The sequence below is a fragment of the Oxyura jamaicensis genome, chromosome 10 (genome assembly GCF_011077185.1).
Source record: "Oxyura jamaicensis isolate SHBP4307 breed ruddy duck chromosome 10, BPBGC_Ojam_1.0, whole genome shotgun sequence".
Lineage (NCBI taxonomy): Eukaryota > Metazoa > Chordata > Aves > Anseriformes > Anatidae > Oxyura > Oxyura jamaicensis.
Window position 1 is genome coordinate 13,820,348 of NC_048902.1, and position 16,593 is coordinate 13,836,940.

Sequence of the window (16,593 nt, forward strand, 5' to 3'; positions counted from 1 at the left end):
ACAAATTAAATTTGCTTTTCAGAGACTCCAGGGAAGTCTGAACTGGTATCTCAGAGAAGAAAAACATTTGAGCAATTGTAGAGTGACTCCTACAAGAAAAGAATAGGAGGAGCTGGGGAGAACAATTCCGTCACATTTTAACTAAAGCACCAGCACTGAACATCATGTAGCCAGCTAGTGACTTGTGATGAGCAATTACGTTCTGAAAAGAATTAACTTTAATGATTAAATCACATCCTCCATGCAGTGGAAAGGCAGATATTGCAGCAGCCTGTTTCTAGGAGAAGCTGCCAATCTGCTGGGATGTTTGATTTGTCCAACACTCCCATGGGAGGAGAGCTCAGCAACTTTGAGCATCTCTGCCCCCAAAATGTTGTGTGTAGAAGTTAACTGATGGATATAGAAAACTCGTCCAAGGCTGTAGGCTGCGTCTTCAGAGAAAGGTCTGAATTAAGCAAATAAAAGTTAGATGTAAAATACACAGTGTGTCCAGGAGGCATCAAATCATCTGGGTGGCTGTGAATGGATTCTGCTTTTGCTCATCTCTCAGCCAGGACTGGTAGTGCCATTTCCTTCTCGAGCATGTACACTCCTTTCCAAACTAGGAGAAGCATTATGAACGAGGTGAATGATTTTTAGACATTTTTCTTCTGGTTCAGTCTCCTTTGAACCAACAAAGCACTATCCTTTGGATTTCCAGGGTATGAGGAAGGAGGAAACCTCATAAAGACCTTTCTCCCTGTGACTTCTAACCTTCAGCTGTGCTGGGGCCCTAGGCAGCAGGCTCAATGAGTTCATTTCACCAGAGACAAGCAAAACTTAACATAAATTGCTGCCATTTCAGCACATTTCTATTTCCCCCCCTGACCTGAGTGAAGTTGTTAAGTCATTGGCTGGTCAGAGTGCTCCAAACCACAGCCTCTCACTGAAGCGCCAGCTTGCTTTTCTCAGCTAATAATTATTTGTCTTCAAATGTTACCAGAAGCAAAAAGACCCACTGAGTTGGCAAAACTCTGGGTGGAGAAGCCAAGCCTACGGACAATTCTTCAAGCTGTAGGCTCGTAGTGTTCCTGTCCTCATGGAGGAGTCAAGCTGCTGACTACAGACATGTGCAGGCAAAGCCTTCAATTTGGTTAAAAACTGAAAAATACTGGCATGCCAAGTGTTAATTTCTGGTCTTCTTGTGCTTCTGGCTCTATCCTTTAGAGAGAAGTAGGGACCACAGCAGAGCAGAAAAAATATCATTCTTCTGAAATCATCCCACTAAAAAGGCTGCTGAATCTAACTGGAACACTTAAATGGCAGGACAGGAGCCCAGCAGCCGCGTGCCCCCTGCTCCTCACTCCATGCTCCTTTTGTAAGCTGAACTAGCTTCACCCGTGCTTCAGTGGTAGTCAGAATTTGTTGCATTTAATGGGTAACCATTACACCCTGCGAGCTCTGAGCACATAACAAGGCACAGCTATTAGAACTGGTCTTTCTACAAGAGCTGGAGTCAAAGACCAGGAAGTTTCAGGTAGAAAGGCAGCCACAGCACAGGAAATATCATTTTGGGTTCCAACCTGTGGTTCTTCCTTGTAGATTGTTTGCGTTCACGATTCCCAGTGCAGTGGGAAGAGAAGTTGAAGTAAAAGATCTGTGAATATTTTTCCTTCCTCCCCTCCCTTCTGCCATCACTTTGCTTTTCCAGAGGAGTTTCCCCTCGGTGCAGAGGTGCTGTATGGTCACGGTCAGTACACTTTCTTGCTGCCTGGATGAGCCCCGTTCAGACCCCAGCCTGGGCTGCGTTTCACCCAGAAGGGATACTGCTGCGAAGCTCATTGACCAAAATGTCCTTTCACCCTAGCATATCTTCTGGGGGAGCACCAACCAAACACGTGTCCTGAAGCTCGTCTCTGGTTGATCAGGAATCCGCAGCTCAGCTTCACGCAGTGGTCGCTTACCTCTGCGTCACCTGCTTAGAAACCCCAGCTGCCGGAGCGTCATTCCCGTGACTCATGAATACACAACATGTTCCAATTCTGGAACATTTTTCAAACTTCTTCACACATGAGCTGCAGAACACATGGTTTTCTTTCTAAATACTTCACAAGACTGTTGGCTAACAAATGCTCCGAAGAATCTGGCAATCGCCTTGTGGGTAATTTATAAAAAGAATAAGCAGTGAAATAAAACTATTCTTTGGGGCCAATTTTTTTTTTCTTTTGCTGAGCCTCACTGGCTGGTTCCCTTCCTTCCCCTCGCCTCTGCCTTTGCTGACTTATTTTTACCTCCAGGCTAGGACGTGGCAGCGAGCATGGCCCAAAACTAGAGCTCGTTAGGTGTGCTAAGAAGTTTTTTGGGTACGAAGTTCCCAAGCCCCAGGCCCTGGGACTACCCTGATGGCTTGCCCATGCCTGCAGCATCTGCTGTGCAGAGGCTCTGCAGGGATGGGGGACCTCAGATGTGTGGGACCAGGGCTGAACAAAGGTCTACATTTACCTGGTGTCTCAGAGAGAAGTGATGCAGAGGGAACTTGTTCAAACTGCTTTCGAGGATGGAAATGAAGTCAGAGACCAGGCTGAGCTTTACACAGCCCTGCATTTACAGACCTTTGCCAAATCCAGAGCTGACTGTGCTGCGAGGTGTGGATTAACCAGTTCAGGAGGTAAGATGGGAAGGGGGCAGGATGAATATTACTTCTGCTACAAGGAGCTGAGCAGGTCTCTTTGGTGCCATGCTTCTGCAATGTGGCCAACATGAACATGCAGCCCATTCAGAACCGTGATGCATCTAGAGCACAAGTGGGACCTTTGTACCACAGCACAAGCACGGATGGTTTTGCAATGGGGCTGATACTCCAGAGCCTGCTCCTGGCAGTAGCAAAGTGAAACCAAGCCATGGCCAGGGATGTCGTGGGACATCCTGTGTTACTGGGCTCCTTCGTAGCCAAGAAGCAGCGGCTGGCAAGCATGACAATGCCTCTGCTCTTCTTCTCCTTGTAGCATCCTAATGCCTCCATGGCACGTCAGCACTGCTTGGTGCATGGTTGTCAGAAAGCTAGCGAAGCATTTTCACCATACAAGGCTGCTCAGATTTAAATATTGTATCTGTTTATACTTGGCAGCAGTGGGTCCTGCTAAAGCACCAAAAAGGGGCAGGGTGGAGGGAAGCACATCTATCAGCGGGGCTGCCAGAAGGCAGCGTTGGCTTGCTGCGAGCATTGCCTCGCGCGTTTTGCCCATTTGCACTGCAGAGAGCAGCACAGGATGCAGACCGGAGGGTGGCCACGCTCCGTGCCAAAGGGCAGCACAAAGATGGGAGCAGTGAGCCCGATGCTAACATCACAGCCAGCAGTGACACGGCGGAGAGTGGAGATTTTGGTCCCCAGCTGGCTTGTTTTGCCTCTCAGCCCCTCAGCACTGCACAGCAGCTGATAGCCAGCCTGCCTCCATGGAGCAAGTGCTTGGAAACACCCGGCGGTCAGCACATCATGGAAAGAGAAACAAAACAGGGCAGAGGCTCGCAGCCTGCCTTATCCAACTTCTCAGCCACGTCCCTCAGCCAGGGTGGAAGTCTCTGGCGGGTGGAGCCGTCTTTGCTTTAAATTCCACATGAGAAGAAAAAAAGATGTTGTTTTCTTTAGATGATAGCAATGGCTAAGAGCAATTTCAGATGGGGCGTGAATGCCTTGGTGCCTTCCCCAGCCATATCACGCCCAGCGGCTCTTGCCAATCATCCACAGAATACTCTTTTTCCAGCCCCCCCTCCAGCTGCACGGAGGGGAGAGCTCACCTACGTGCCAGTGATCAGCCATGGACCAGGGGGGCAGAAGCAGATGATGCCCCTGCCGTGTTCCTGGCAGCTCCACCGGGCTGCTCATTGGGGCTGGGCTGCAGCTGCATCCACCGGGAGCAGCAGCGCGGAGGAGCAACCGATGCCTCCTACAAGGTGCAGCAGGGGAAGGCCACCTGCGCATCTCCTGGTGCTCCCCTTGAGCTGGTCCCCAGCTGCTCTCCCCGGTAACGGCAGGAGGGAGGTGCAGAAGGCTTCTGGGGATGCGGTTGCAGGGACTGGATAATTACTACCTACCCAACACAGCCTGTCAACTTTAAGACATAAGCTATGGAACATGATGTGGTTTGGTACCTCGTGTGCTTGTGTTGCTGCAGTGTGACACAGGAGCATTCCCTGTGCACAGCTGTCCCCCTGGCTGGGGCGTTGAACACAGGTTTCTTTGAGGTCACAAGTTATTGCTGCACGAAGGACTGAGACCCTGAGGTTTCAGCTGTTAATGCATGGTGGAAAACCCCCATGTTTATGGCTTCCCACCATAATAATGTTCTTCTTGATCTGCTGTGTTAATGCTCTTGGCTGTAGAAGAAGCAAAAAGTAGCAACTACACCCCCTCCCTCCCTTCCCTTCCATAGAGTGTTAGGATTAGGAGAAGGCACAGTACCTTCTGTAGTGGGTCCTAATGCATCGATGGCTTCTTGTGAGGCTTGAGGCAGAGCAGCAGTAGCGTTGGCTGGCAGAGAGGGGTTGTCCAGGACAGCAGCTCTTTCTGTCTCTTGTCCTGATGCCGCAGGAGTGGAGGGCTCTATTTCAAGATGAGTTTCTTCAGGGCTCCTGGGTCCCTGTGTTTGCTCAACATCTGGAGTGCTGGTACTAATTACAATGTCTGGGACAGAGGTTTCCCCCGAAACGCCTGTGACTGAGTGTGTCGCAGCTCCTGATGTTGTATCAGGAATTTCCTCCCCCTCAGGAGCACCAGAGGGCTCACCACTGGCCAGAGATGTGGCAGCAGTTTCCACGTTAACAGCAGGCAATGCAGATGTTTCGCCACTGGTTTCATGGACAGTGGAGGTTTCCATGCTGATCTCAGGATAGGCAGATGTTTCACCCCGGGCTTCTTGACTTGTGGGTGTTTCTATTCTAATGTCAGGAAAGGCAGAAGATTCCCCACTAACTTCTTGAATGGTGGATGTTTCAATGCTAATTTCAGGATAGGCAGAGGTTTCACCCCTGGCTTCTTGTCTTGTTGATGTTTCTATGCTGATTTCGGGAAATGCAGATGTTTCCCCACTGGTTTCATGGACAGTGGATGTTTCTATGCTAATCTCAGGAAAACCAGATGTTTCACCTCGGGCTTCTTGACTTGTGGACGTTTCTATTCTAATTTCAGGATACGCAGATGTCTCACCACTAATTTCATGGACTGTCGAAGTTTCTACACTAATTTCAGGAAATGCAGATGTCTCACCACTGATTTCGTGGACTGTCGAAGTTTCTATGCTAATATCAGGCAATGCAGATATTTCTCCACTGGTTTCATGGACTGTGGAGGCTTCTATGCTAATCTCAGGAAAGCCAGATGTTTCACCCCTTGCTTCTTGACTTGTGGATGTTTCTATTCTAATTTCAGGAAAGGCAGAGCTTTCCCCACTAATTTCATGGACTGTGGATGTCTCTATGCTAATTTCAGGAAAAGCAGATGTTTCTCCACTGGTTTCATGGACTGTGGAGGCTTCTATGGTAATTTCAGGAAATCCAGATGTTTCTCCACTGGTTTCATGAACAGTGGAGGCTTCTATGCTAATCTCAGGAAAGCCAGATATTTCACCCCGGGCTTCTTGACTTGTGGATGTTTCTATTCTAATTTCAGGAAAGGCAGAGCTTTCCCCACTAATTTCTTGAACGGTGGATGTTTCTATTCTAATTTCAGGAAAGCCAGAACTTTCCCCACTGATTTCTTGAATGGTGGATGTTTCTGTGCTAATTTCAGGAAAGGCAGACGTTTCCCCACTTACTTCCTGAATTGTGGATGTCTCTATGATAATCTCAGGGTAAGCAGATGTTTCACCCCGGGCTTCTTGCCTTGTTGATGTCTCTATGCTTATTTCAGGAAAAGCAGATGTTTCTCCACTTAATTCCTGAATTGTGGATGTTTCTAGGCTAATTTCGGGAAATGCAGATGTTTCCCCACTGATTTCTTGAACTGTGGATGTTTCTACGCTAATCTCGGGATATGCGGATGTTTCCCCACTGATTTCTTGAATTGTGGATGTTTCTACACTGACCTCAGGATATGCAGATGTTTCCCCACTGATTTCTTGAATGGTGGATGTTTCCACACTAATCTCGGGATATGCAGATGTTTCACCACTGGTTTCATAAACTGTTGATGCTTCTATACCACTTTCTGGCAGCGCAGATGTTTCCCCACTGAGTTCACCAGATGCAGAGGCCTCACCACTTGGCCCAAAACCATAGGGAAAGGTGACAGCTGCTTCCCCGCCCAGTTCCTGTGAAATTGTTGGTCTTGTCACAACTTCTACTAAATCAGAAGTGACTAAAGTGACTTCTGGAAGTCCTGAGACCTCCCCGCTGATATCAGTCACTGCTGAAGATTGTCCACTTATATCCGTAGCTCCAGAAATGTCTCCACTGAAATATGGGACCCCAGATGGCTCTCCACTGAAGTCTCCTGTCCCTGAAGGAAACCCACTAGACTCCACGGCTCCGGACCCTTCTCCAGACAGTCCTCTGTCTCCAGAAGGAAATCCACTGATCTCCATCACCCCAGATGGCCCTTCTCCCACTTCCTGTGCAACTGATGTCTGCGTTACAACTTCTACCAAAGTGGTATCCACAAGAGAGACAGTAGGAAAGCCAGAGGTGAGTCCACTTCCCTCTCCAGATGGTAGGCCGCTGGTGACATCCACACCAGAGACTTCTCCACTGCCGTCGATGACCCCGCTTGGAAGTCCGCTTGTCTCAAGCACCCCAGAAACACTCCCGCCAAAGTCCACATATCCCGAAGGCTGACCACTGACCTCTAAACCCCCAGACGCCATGCCTGATGTCTCTCCACCTCCTGAGGGCAATCCACTGATTTCCAAAATCTCTTTTGCTTCTGCTTCTGCAGTTGAAGGGGTTGTCACTTCCTCCAAGCTGGCATTTATAAAGGTAACACCTGAGGCCTCACCACTTCCATCACCACCAGAAGTAAGGCCACTGAGGTCCACCACACCGCTCACCTCAGGTATTCCAGAAGGTTCTCCACTGACATCCAGCCCTGAGGGGAACCCGCTGAGCTCAGGCACCCCAGAGGGCTCCCCGCTGAGCTCAGGCACCCCAGAAGGTTCCCCACTGAGCTCAGGCACTCCAAAATGTTCCCCAGTGTGCTCAGGCATCCCTGAGGGCTCCCCGCTGAGCTCAGGCACCCCAGAAGGTTCCCCACTGAGCTCAGGCACTCCAAAATGCTCCCCGCTGAGCTCAGGCACCCCAGAGGGCTCCCCACTGGTTTCAGCTCCTGAGGGCAACCCTCTGGCTCCTCCACTGGTGTCCCACTCAGCAGATGGAAACCCTGATAGCTCTCCTTCGCCGCTGACTCCAATTGATCCTTTTCCCTCCTCTTGCCGTCCTGGTGCCGTTGTTACAACTTCCACCAAGGTGGAGTCCACAAGAGAGATGGTAGGAAAAGCAGAGGCGAGCCCACTTTCCTCTCCAGATGGCAGGCCGCTGATTAGTTCAGTACCGGAGATTTCTCCGCTAAATCCAGAATGCAGCCCACTGCTTTCAGCTCCAGATGGCATCCCACTAGTTTCTGGTATCCTGGAAGCAGACACGGTTATATCTTCCTCTCCAGAAGGTAAGCCACTGATATCAGCAGTGCCAGAAGGCAAGCCACTCAGGTCCCCTGAGGACAGGCCACTTTCTCCAGGTAGAAAGCCACTGGTATGCAGGTCTACAGATGGTAATCCACTTTCTCCAATCCCTGAGTGTTCTCCACTAAGTTCAAAACCTCCAGAAGTTGGTTCTCCGCTTATATCTGGGGCTCCAGATACCCACCCGGATGCTGAAGATTCACCACTGACTTGATGCTCTCCAGATTCAGGGATCTCTCCTGACACTGACACTTCAGTGATGGAAACACTGGTGCTTGTTTCCTCTGGTATTACAGTAGCTGGAGGAAAAGCAGATGGACTCACTGGAAAAAAAAAGGAGGGGACAAAGAGATGGAGATAGGACAATTATTTACTAAATTATTTTAAAGAAGCTATCAACAGTTTCCTCATCGCCTTTACCTCCAAACTGATATCAAATAATAAAATCCCATTTGGGATAAAGGCACTTGCAAAAATCCTTTGATCCCCTCAAATTTGTTAATGAGTACAATATCTTAAAGAACTGTTAACTGCACCACATATGTCCCAAGTGCCTCCATGCTTCTCAGCATGCTCCTCTGAAATGCACCAAGGCTGTTATGTGAAGAGTTAACTCCACATGACAGAAGAGACCTCTGAGCTTCCTCTGCTTCTTGATGCATTTGGAGAGGATTCACTCATGCGAGGACACAGCCTGTTTATTTTAGGAGTGCCCCGTCCCTACAAGAGCAGCCAACCATGACCCAGTAGATGGAGAAGCACCTGACCCACCTGAGAGCAGCGATACGTCGGTTGGGAAGACCTCTGTTCCCCAGGCTGTTTGATTCTCAATTTCGGTGGAAAACTCCATCTCCACAGTAGTTTCCTCCCCAGAAGGTATCCCCTCCACTCCGGGGATCACTTGGGTTACCATCACCTCTTCTTCAAAGAGTGAGGTAACCCCCTCCTCCTCCACAGATGGCAGAGCTGGAAAAGAAAGACATGGAAGGAGTTTCCAGGAATTCACATTCTCAGGTGAAGTGGGTGCATAAGGGATGAGCCAGATACCAAAATAATGACTCATGGTGAAAAAGTAGACAAAGACTTTGATAATGGGCGACAGGCTGAGCAGAGAAGTGGAGGCAGAGGGAATTGGGTGAGACTTTCCCTCTGAGGGATTATCAAGACAATAAAGTAAATACATAATTATGAGGATGTGCTTCTGAGTTCTCAGAAGAAGCAACTCTTTGGTGGATCCTGCTTAGCCCAAAATGGGACCCCGATGTGTCCAAGCTCCCTCATGAAACCCTGCTCCCTGTGCAGGAAGGTGTTTATGGCCTACGAGGGGTGGGTTGGTACCTCTGAAGCAGAAGGCATGATGCCGTGACAGCGGGTCGGGAAATCCCGTCTGGTTGTAGTGCTGGTAGATGGTCCTGACACCAGGCGCATCTCCCCCGCAGGCAGGCCGGGGGCTCACGATGGGATACCGCAGGCTGCCGTCGGCTAACCAGCCAGGGTAGCATCTATCCAGCCCCTGCTTCCAGGCAGCGTGGAGCTGCCCAACAGAGGCCAGAGTGGCATTTTGGCTCTCACAGTACTGCTGGGCTTCTTGGAAGGTGAACTGCTCTGGTTGGGTGGCAAAGAACACCTCACCTGAGGGACAATGGAGAAGACAAGCATGAGCCTCGGAACCTCACCGGAATTGGCATCCTGCGGTATGTCTGCCCAATCCCAGATGCGGATGTGTAGGGCACATTTTGCTCCACAGCAGAGCTCAGAGGAACGGGGACAACACACCCTTTAGCCTGTCGATGTAGCAGTACACGTCGTAGGTCTCTGAGGCTGGGCGCATGCCGTACGACCGCACACCCGGAGAGCTCTCTTTGTCTCCTACACAGTTACTGCGGGGATTCACGATGGGGTACCTACAGAAGGAAGAGAGGAGTTAACCCAAGGTCAGCCTTATGTGCTCTGGATGAAGGATCTCAATGTATTTGGGAACAGGACATAAAATCTTCACATTTAGAGGCACTCAGGGACCCCAGCACAACTTGGAAACAAATTTAACCTGCACTTCCAGCTCAGGGCAGCAAATACAAATTTTCCTCCGTTTATCCTGCGATGTGTCAGTATGCTGTGAGGCTCAGCACTGCAGGATGCTCACACGGATTAGGAAAGGGGTGGGACAGGTTGAGAAAAAGGTCTATTGGCCACTACTAAATCTGATGAGACAGCCTTAGGGCAGCTTTAGCTGCTGATGATCAGAGCAGCAGGGCAGACCGGAATGAAGGCCCAAGCTCATGGCTGAAAAGTCATTTCTGGGGGTGCCCTGCCCTTGTCAATATGGTTTTACCTGACCGTCTGGTCCCGCAGCCAGCCGGCATCACACTGATCGAAGCCAGCCTCGTAGGCAGCCTGGAGCTGTTCAGGGGTGGCGATAACCGCGTTGTTCTGCAGGCAGGCCTGCTGGGCTTGCACGAAGGAGAGGGCGTATCTGCTGGTGGCGGCACGGTAGTGAAACACCACACCTGGGGGAAGAGGAGACACGGTGAGACAGGGCACACAGAAACCTGCCAAACCGAGATGCGTGACCAGATAGGCTCTTTCTGACAGCAGTACAAGGACCGCTGCCTGTCAAACCCACTTTGATGGAGATCCCTCACTCATTGAGCTTTGCTGCTTTATAGGATGATGTTCTGGGGATCTCTTTAGCCCTGCTCCAGGGTCTTGCTACCCTGACTTCCCCCTTCCCTGGAGCCAGATGTCCATGGGAATGCAGATATGACCACTGCAGCCCCAAGCAGCAGCCACCTGAGCCCCTTCCAGCATGTGTTGAGATGGCCCACAGCCCCCTCCTCAGCGAGCGCCTCACCTCAGTCCCACCTCGGTGGAGGCATTCAGCCTGCCTGTGACCCCAAATGGGCCTGCATGCCTCCAGAGAGCTGGGTGCCCTCTGTGATGGCAGAAGCTCAGACTGTATTCAGCTGAATTGTTATCTCTGGAAGAAGCTGATCTTCAGGCTTCTCAGAGTCCTCCTGACTTACCGGTGGGGGAAATGGGCTGTCGGGGGATGAGGGCGACATCAGGAGCTGCTGTCACTTGCACAAGATGATCTTCCACTGTGAACGCCGAGGCAGGCTCCAGCCCTGGTGTGGCAGTCACCCCCACGGCCTCTTCCACTGAGCTCACCTCTGCCGTTTCGGTGGTGACAGTGGTGCCTGATACCAATGTAGTGACCTCTTCAGGCACAGCCCACACCCCCGTGACTTCCTCTCTGGTCACGTTCTCCTCCCCAGGGGATGCTGTCTCTCCTGTGGCACCGGTGGTGAGGAGATCGGGCAGGCCAGTGAAGCCCTCGTACAGCTCCGTGGCAGTGGGGGTGATCTCCATGGGCTCCAGGGTTGCGATGCTGCCGCGGGCCTCCTCCTCGGTGGCATTGCGGGGCAGGGGCAGCTCCACCTCGGTCTGGGTGACGGTCTGCACGGTGAAGGCACTGCCCAGCTCACTGCCCACCTCGTCGGTGAACTGCCCCGGGACTAGAGTCTCAAAGTCATCACCTGCATCATGAGAGAGCAAAATGAGCAGAGAGGTGTGCGGTGCTGGGGCTGCCTTGGAGAAGCTGGGTGTTTTGCTGGCTGTGAGGGCAGCAGGGAAGTCCTGATGTTCTTGTAAAACACATGGTTTTCCTTTCTCCACTCTAACAGCCCAGCATGGAGGGCATAGAATCATGGAATCACAGGATGGTTTGGGTTGGAAGGGACCTTACAACCCATCCAGCTCCAACCCCTGCCATGGGCAGGGACACCTCTCAGCAGATCAGGCTGCCCAAAGCCCCATCCATCCTGGCCTTGGATGTTGTTGAGTTAGAGGCAATGACTCACCACAGCTGGGAAAGCAGAGGACCTTTCCCTGTTCTCCTCCCAGCTCTCGTTCCCGAGAGCATCTTGCCCATATCCAAGTCTGCACTGACCTCTAGTGCCTGCTGCAAGGAATTTAAGGTGGCCGGAGGAAAGCAGGGGACTGGGGAAACCTCCACAGCAGGTCTGAGCCCGAGGGAGGTGCAGGGAGACACCTGGAGCCTCACACTAAAAGCAAGAAGTCACACCAGAATCACTGCCTCCTTCTGCTCTGCGAGGGCCTAGGAACTCATCACGTACAAGCATGCTTCCTCCATCACCAAACGAACTTGATCAAGTGCATCACTCCCACCTTTCCCCTCCAAAATCACCTTCCTGCACAAGCCACTTCCCTTGGGGGGAGGAGAATGCACTTGTTGACGCTTCACTGAGCAGGTCAGCCTATGGCTGGTATGGAGGCTTAAAAAGCAGCATCAAACTGAGCAGGTCAGGGAGGGATAGAAATGGTGCAAGGCAAGTATCAGCTGGGGAGGGAGAGCTAACAAGACACGGCCAGGCTTTGCCTCTTAGACTGTTGTCCCTGCTCTATTTATTTCCAATTCAATTTCCCTGCTAGTTCATTTTAGGTCGTACCTTTTAGATCTTAAAGGATTCAATAAATTAGACAGAGATGTTCAGACCAGGACTGGCTGTACTCAGCAATTTTGAATGCATGCCCTGAGATAACCGGAGGCCTGTGCTGATGGAACCATCTTCGGCTTGGCCACATAGATGGATACCAAGAAGTCTGAGAGGTTTTATAGGGACAGGCACTTGGACCTTCTGATACACTGATCACACCTACATCTGGGCACAATAGGCCTGAAAAAAGGGTTTCAAAACACATCTTGTTATTATTTCTGCAAAGATGGAAGCCTTATACTGACTGCTGGCTGCCCTGAGCTGACTGTACACAGCTGTGCTTTGCCCCCTTCTTGCTGCAGGGAGAAGAGTGCAGTTAGAAGAAGGAGGGCATTGCAGGGATGCTCTGCACTTCCCAGGTGCGATTTTGCCCCATTTACAATTGCCAGAGACTGCTGCAGTCTCTGATTTATCCTAGCACGGAAACTAAGTGTCTGCACCACATCACAGCACTAGACAGGGTCAGATCTGTTCTATTTTCTCTTCTTTTCCAGCATTCAAAGTCCTATACAAAAAGCACTTGGCCTCTGTTCCATGTCTGCTACCAAAGCTGGAAGGTGTGGGGGCACTGGGGAGCAGAGGACTGTGTTGTTCATCCCTCCCTGAAGCCCTCCTGCACAGCACAGGCACCCGTGCACTTTCTGGACTCTTAGCTTCCTACCTGAACATAAATGAGGGATTCAGGCCAGGTCCCTTTGCCTCTGTGCTGCTCTGCAGTGACCAGACACACTGAATTACTACCTGGCAGTGCCTGGGATGAAAGATGACCAGGAGTGGAAAATTCTCCCCTCCATCAGCCTGTGTGAATTATTGCAATTAATTTAATTCATGCTCCTAGACTACACTACTGGATGTTTTTTCAAGAAATATTTGGGTAGTCCCACCTGGTCCTCTTTCAAACCAGAACAGAAAAACCACTGGTGAGCACTGTGACAAAAGACAAGCACTGGGGACATTTTCAGGCTAAGACAGCTGCAGCCAAGGAGCTGCTCCTTGCTTGCAGGGTACAGAGACATCTCTTACTGCACTCACCGCTGTAGCAGATGGCATCGTAGCGGGAGTGGGGGTGCGGGTACCCCGTCTGGTTGACGTACAGGTACACCGTCCGCACGCCCACCAGGTTCCCCCCGCAGTTGGGCCGTGCTCTGGAGATGGGGTAGCGGACGCTGCGGTCGGCCAGCCAGCCCGCGCTGCACACGTCCATGCCATCCTTCCAGGCCAGGTACAGCTCCCCCGTGGTGGCCAGCCGTGCTCCCAGGCTGCGGCATTTGTCGAATGCTTCCTGGAAGGTGAACTTCTCGGGGGAGGTGGCGTAGAAGACTTTGCCTGCAAGCAGAGCATCCGTTAGCACAGGGATTCGCTGTCGGGTTTAATCCCTGTTCCCATTCTTTCCTCTTCCCAAGCCTGAGTCTGGATAAGGGGAAAAGTCCTGTACACTACAGCTGAGCTGCAGCCCCACCTTGTGACTATCTCTAAAGACCAGAAGAAAGGGAGTCTTATGGAGTAGATAACTGAAGGGAAACATACTCAGCTAGCTGGAGTCACAGGGTAAGAGGGAAATAAAGGACAATTTCACTTCTGATGTGCTGAATATTTCATTGGGTCCATAGTATAACCAAGGGGAGTGGACACTTCTGGAAATCACACCAGAATGATCAGAGACAAGCAGGATGGCATGGCCTCTGGTGGAGGTTAGTCCAGCTCCACCCTCAGGGCAGCATTAGTCATTTGACATTAAAATTGTCCGAGGTCTAACGAAGACACCACAGAGAACATGCGGCCTGGCTGGGGGATGATGTGTTTTTCATCTTTAACCTGCCATCTTCTAGGCCCTTTGTGCACTGCTGTCTGGTCTAGGCACGAACAGAGCTTTGGCTGCCTCTGCACCTAGGAAGACCCCCCCCAAATCACCTTGCATTTGCTCTGCATAGCAGTAAACATCATAAGTTTCATCAGTCTCGCGGACACCGTAGGTCCTCACTCCTGGAAACTCATCCTTGTCGCCGTAACAACGCTCCCGGGGCAGGTGGATGGGGTACCTGGGGGGAGAGGGTGCGTGGGGAGATGGGAGAGGGACGGGGCAGGGAGACCTGCTGTCGTCCACTCAGCTCTCCTCCTAAAGGTCCCTCCCCGGCAGGAAGAACCTTGCAGCCCACACCTCCCTCTGCGCGCCAGCAATTACGAGAACCACTGTTTCACAGCTGCATCCCAACCGCCCTCATCCAGCCGTTTATCGCAGGACTCCTTCCCTCACCGCCCTGCCCTTACCTGACAGTCTGGTCAGCCAGCCAGCCGGCATCGCACTGCTCGTACCCGTCCTCGTAGGCAGCCTGCAGCTGCTCGGGGGTAGCAATGACGGCGCTGTTCTGGATACAGGCCTGCTTGGCCTTCTCGAAGTTCAAGGTGTACCTCGTGGAGATTGCTCTGTAGTGGAACACGACGCCTGGAAAACACAACAGGAGTCAGCGGCACGCCTGCTGGGGAGGAACCAGCCCCTTCCTTCCACAGGAGTTAGGGATGTGGAGAAAGGGATGAGAAACAGTGAATGTTTGTGCTGATTTTCCCTGTTTTAGCATCTCGAGCCCCAGGTGACTCAGTGACCGCTGCGTGTGTTTGAAGGGTGCAACCCCCTGGTCCTGCAAACACCCAGGGAAAAATAACAATATTTCATACGAGGCACACCACTTAAAATCTCCAGATCGTTTGAAAATGTTAGTTGTGTTTTTTGATAAATGGGGGGCTTTACAAGGGAAGGCTCTCTGCACACTCTGGTCTGGCACCAGCCAAGTGGGAAATTCACCAGGAGGCAAAGAGGGGGCTCCCAGCCTGCGCTGTGAGAGGGAGGCTCCAGTGCCTGTGACCAGCAGAAAGCTCCTGGTTTCTCCTGCTGTGGTGGAAGCAGTCTCCCTGACCTGCACCGAAAGCAAAACCCACGATAAAGATAAGGATGGTAGGAAACTCAGCTTTTCCTATTTTATCCACCTATTAACAGGGTAGGCTTTTTAAGACTGTGGGGAAAGGTTTTCCAGAACAGACCAATTCTCCAGCTGAGGGCATCCCATCTCCTAAAATGTCTGGATGAATTAAAAGGTTTTGTACAAGCCCTGTTCCTGCTTCACTCCTCTGAGCAATAGCTCAGCATACCCAGCACCACCTCCTGACACGGGCGTCATCTTGCTGCCTCTGTAACTCACCTTCTGCCAGAAGAGTCATTTTATTGCCATGTATTCAGCCATGAGTCATTTCTGTTCTGTTTAGTCTAGTGCTAACCTGCTGAGATAAAAGCTTGGCCCACGACTTCTGCTCACTTGCCCGTGACCCTATTTGAGGCTTGACCAAAAGGGCTGATGCTTATGGGGAGAGCAGCACCTTCCCTGCCCATATATTTCTTCTTCCCTTCTGCCCAGCACGATCCTGGGAGGAAACAGCAAAGGCAGGGTCTCACCTTTTACTAAGACCTCTATCGTGTCTTGCCTGTCCTCAATCCCGTACATCACTTCACAGCGATAAATCCCAGTGTGGTTGGATCTCAGCGCCTTGATTTCCAAGGTGGCATCGGTGGGGATGGCGGGGTAATTGGGCAAGGAGACCACCTCCCTGTACTCCGTGTTGAGCCGGATTTTCCCACCAGTGGCCACGAGCAAGACAACTTCTGTTCCGTTGGAGAGCTTGCTCCACTTGATCCGCGGGGTCAGCAGAGCACTGGTGTCTTCTTCCTCCGGGATGTTGAAGTAGCAGGGGATGTTCAGAGAGCTTCCCAGGGCAATGCGCAGGGGAGACTGCTCAGGTATCTTCACTTCCAGGCCATCACTACTGTCTGCCAGTTCCCAAACAAAGCAGTGGTTACAGAGGTAATACACTTCGTCCCAATGCCTCTGTCTGCTACTAAAACCCACATGTTCAGATGAACCCTTTTTGGTCTATTCTGTGGAAAAATACTTTGCAGAAATGGAAGTTACAACAATGACCCTTGCTCCACGGTTGCTCTTGGGAGTTAGGACCAGTGCTGGATGTGGGAATGAAGGGAATGAAGGGCCCTACTGCAGTGTGCCGACTGCCCGCAACATGAGATCACACCTGGGAGGACTGAAAAAAGGGGGAATGCTCAAATTCCCTTGGCTCCTTCCTAAATCCACCTTTGGCTGAGCTACCCCCCCAGCTCCCCAGGCACAGGGACATTGACAGACTGTGGTCGCATCCACTTGGCAAAGAGCTCCATGTGTATACAGAGCAAATTTTGGGCACACCTAGAGATGCCCACGCTCGTGTTTGGGACCAGCATGCAGCACCTTGCTCGATGCCAGCTCCCCGCGCCCCGCAGCACGTACCTGAGAGCACCACAGAGGTGGCTGTGGTGATGGCTCGCAAACACACAAACACTAGTAGTAAAGTGGTCATAGTTTACCTGCAAGAAACAACACAGGAGA

General features: G+C 51.4%; 1 protein-coding gene across 1 annotated transcript in view; it reads right to left on the reverse strand.

The window, feature by feature from the left end:
- ACAN (aggrecan) overlaps positions 1–16,593 on the reverse strand; it is a 46,982-nt gene that overhangs the window by 10,337 nt on the left and 20,052 nt on the right. The window contains exons 2-12 of the mRNA XM_035336321.1: positions 16,495–16,571; positions 15,612–15,983; positions 14,435–14,609; positions 14,078–14,205; positions 13,199–13,492; positions 10,673–11,185; positions 9,982–10,156; positions 9,426–9,553; positions 8,988–9,281; positions 8,421–8,615; positions 4,439–7,972 (exon numbers count right to left, since the gene is read on the reverse strand). Coding sequence (XP_035192212.1) covers positions 4,439–7,972; positions 8,421–8,615; positions 8,988–9,281; positions 9,426–9,553; positions 9,982–10,156; positions 10,673–11,185; positions 13,199–13,492; positions 14,078–14,205; positions 14,435–14,609; positions 15,612–15,983; positions 16,495–16,564 — 5,878 coding nt within the window. The 5' untranslated portion in view covers positions 16,565–16,571. The remainder of the gene's footprint in view (positions 1–4,438; positions 7,973–8,420; positions 8,616–8,987; positions 9,282–9,425; positions 9,554–9,981; positions 10,157–10,672; positions 11,186–13,198; positions 13,493–14,077; positions 14,206–14,434; positions 14,610–15,611; positions 15,984–16,494; positions 16,572–16,593) is intronic.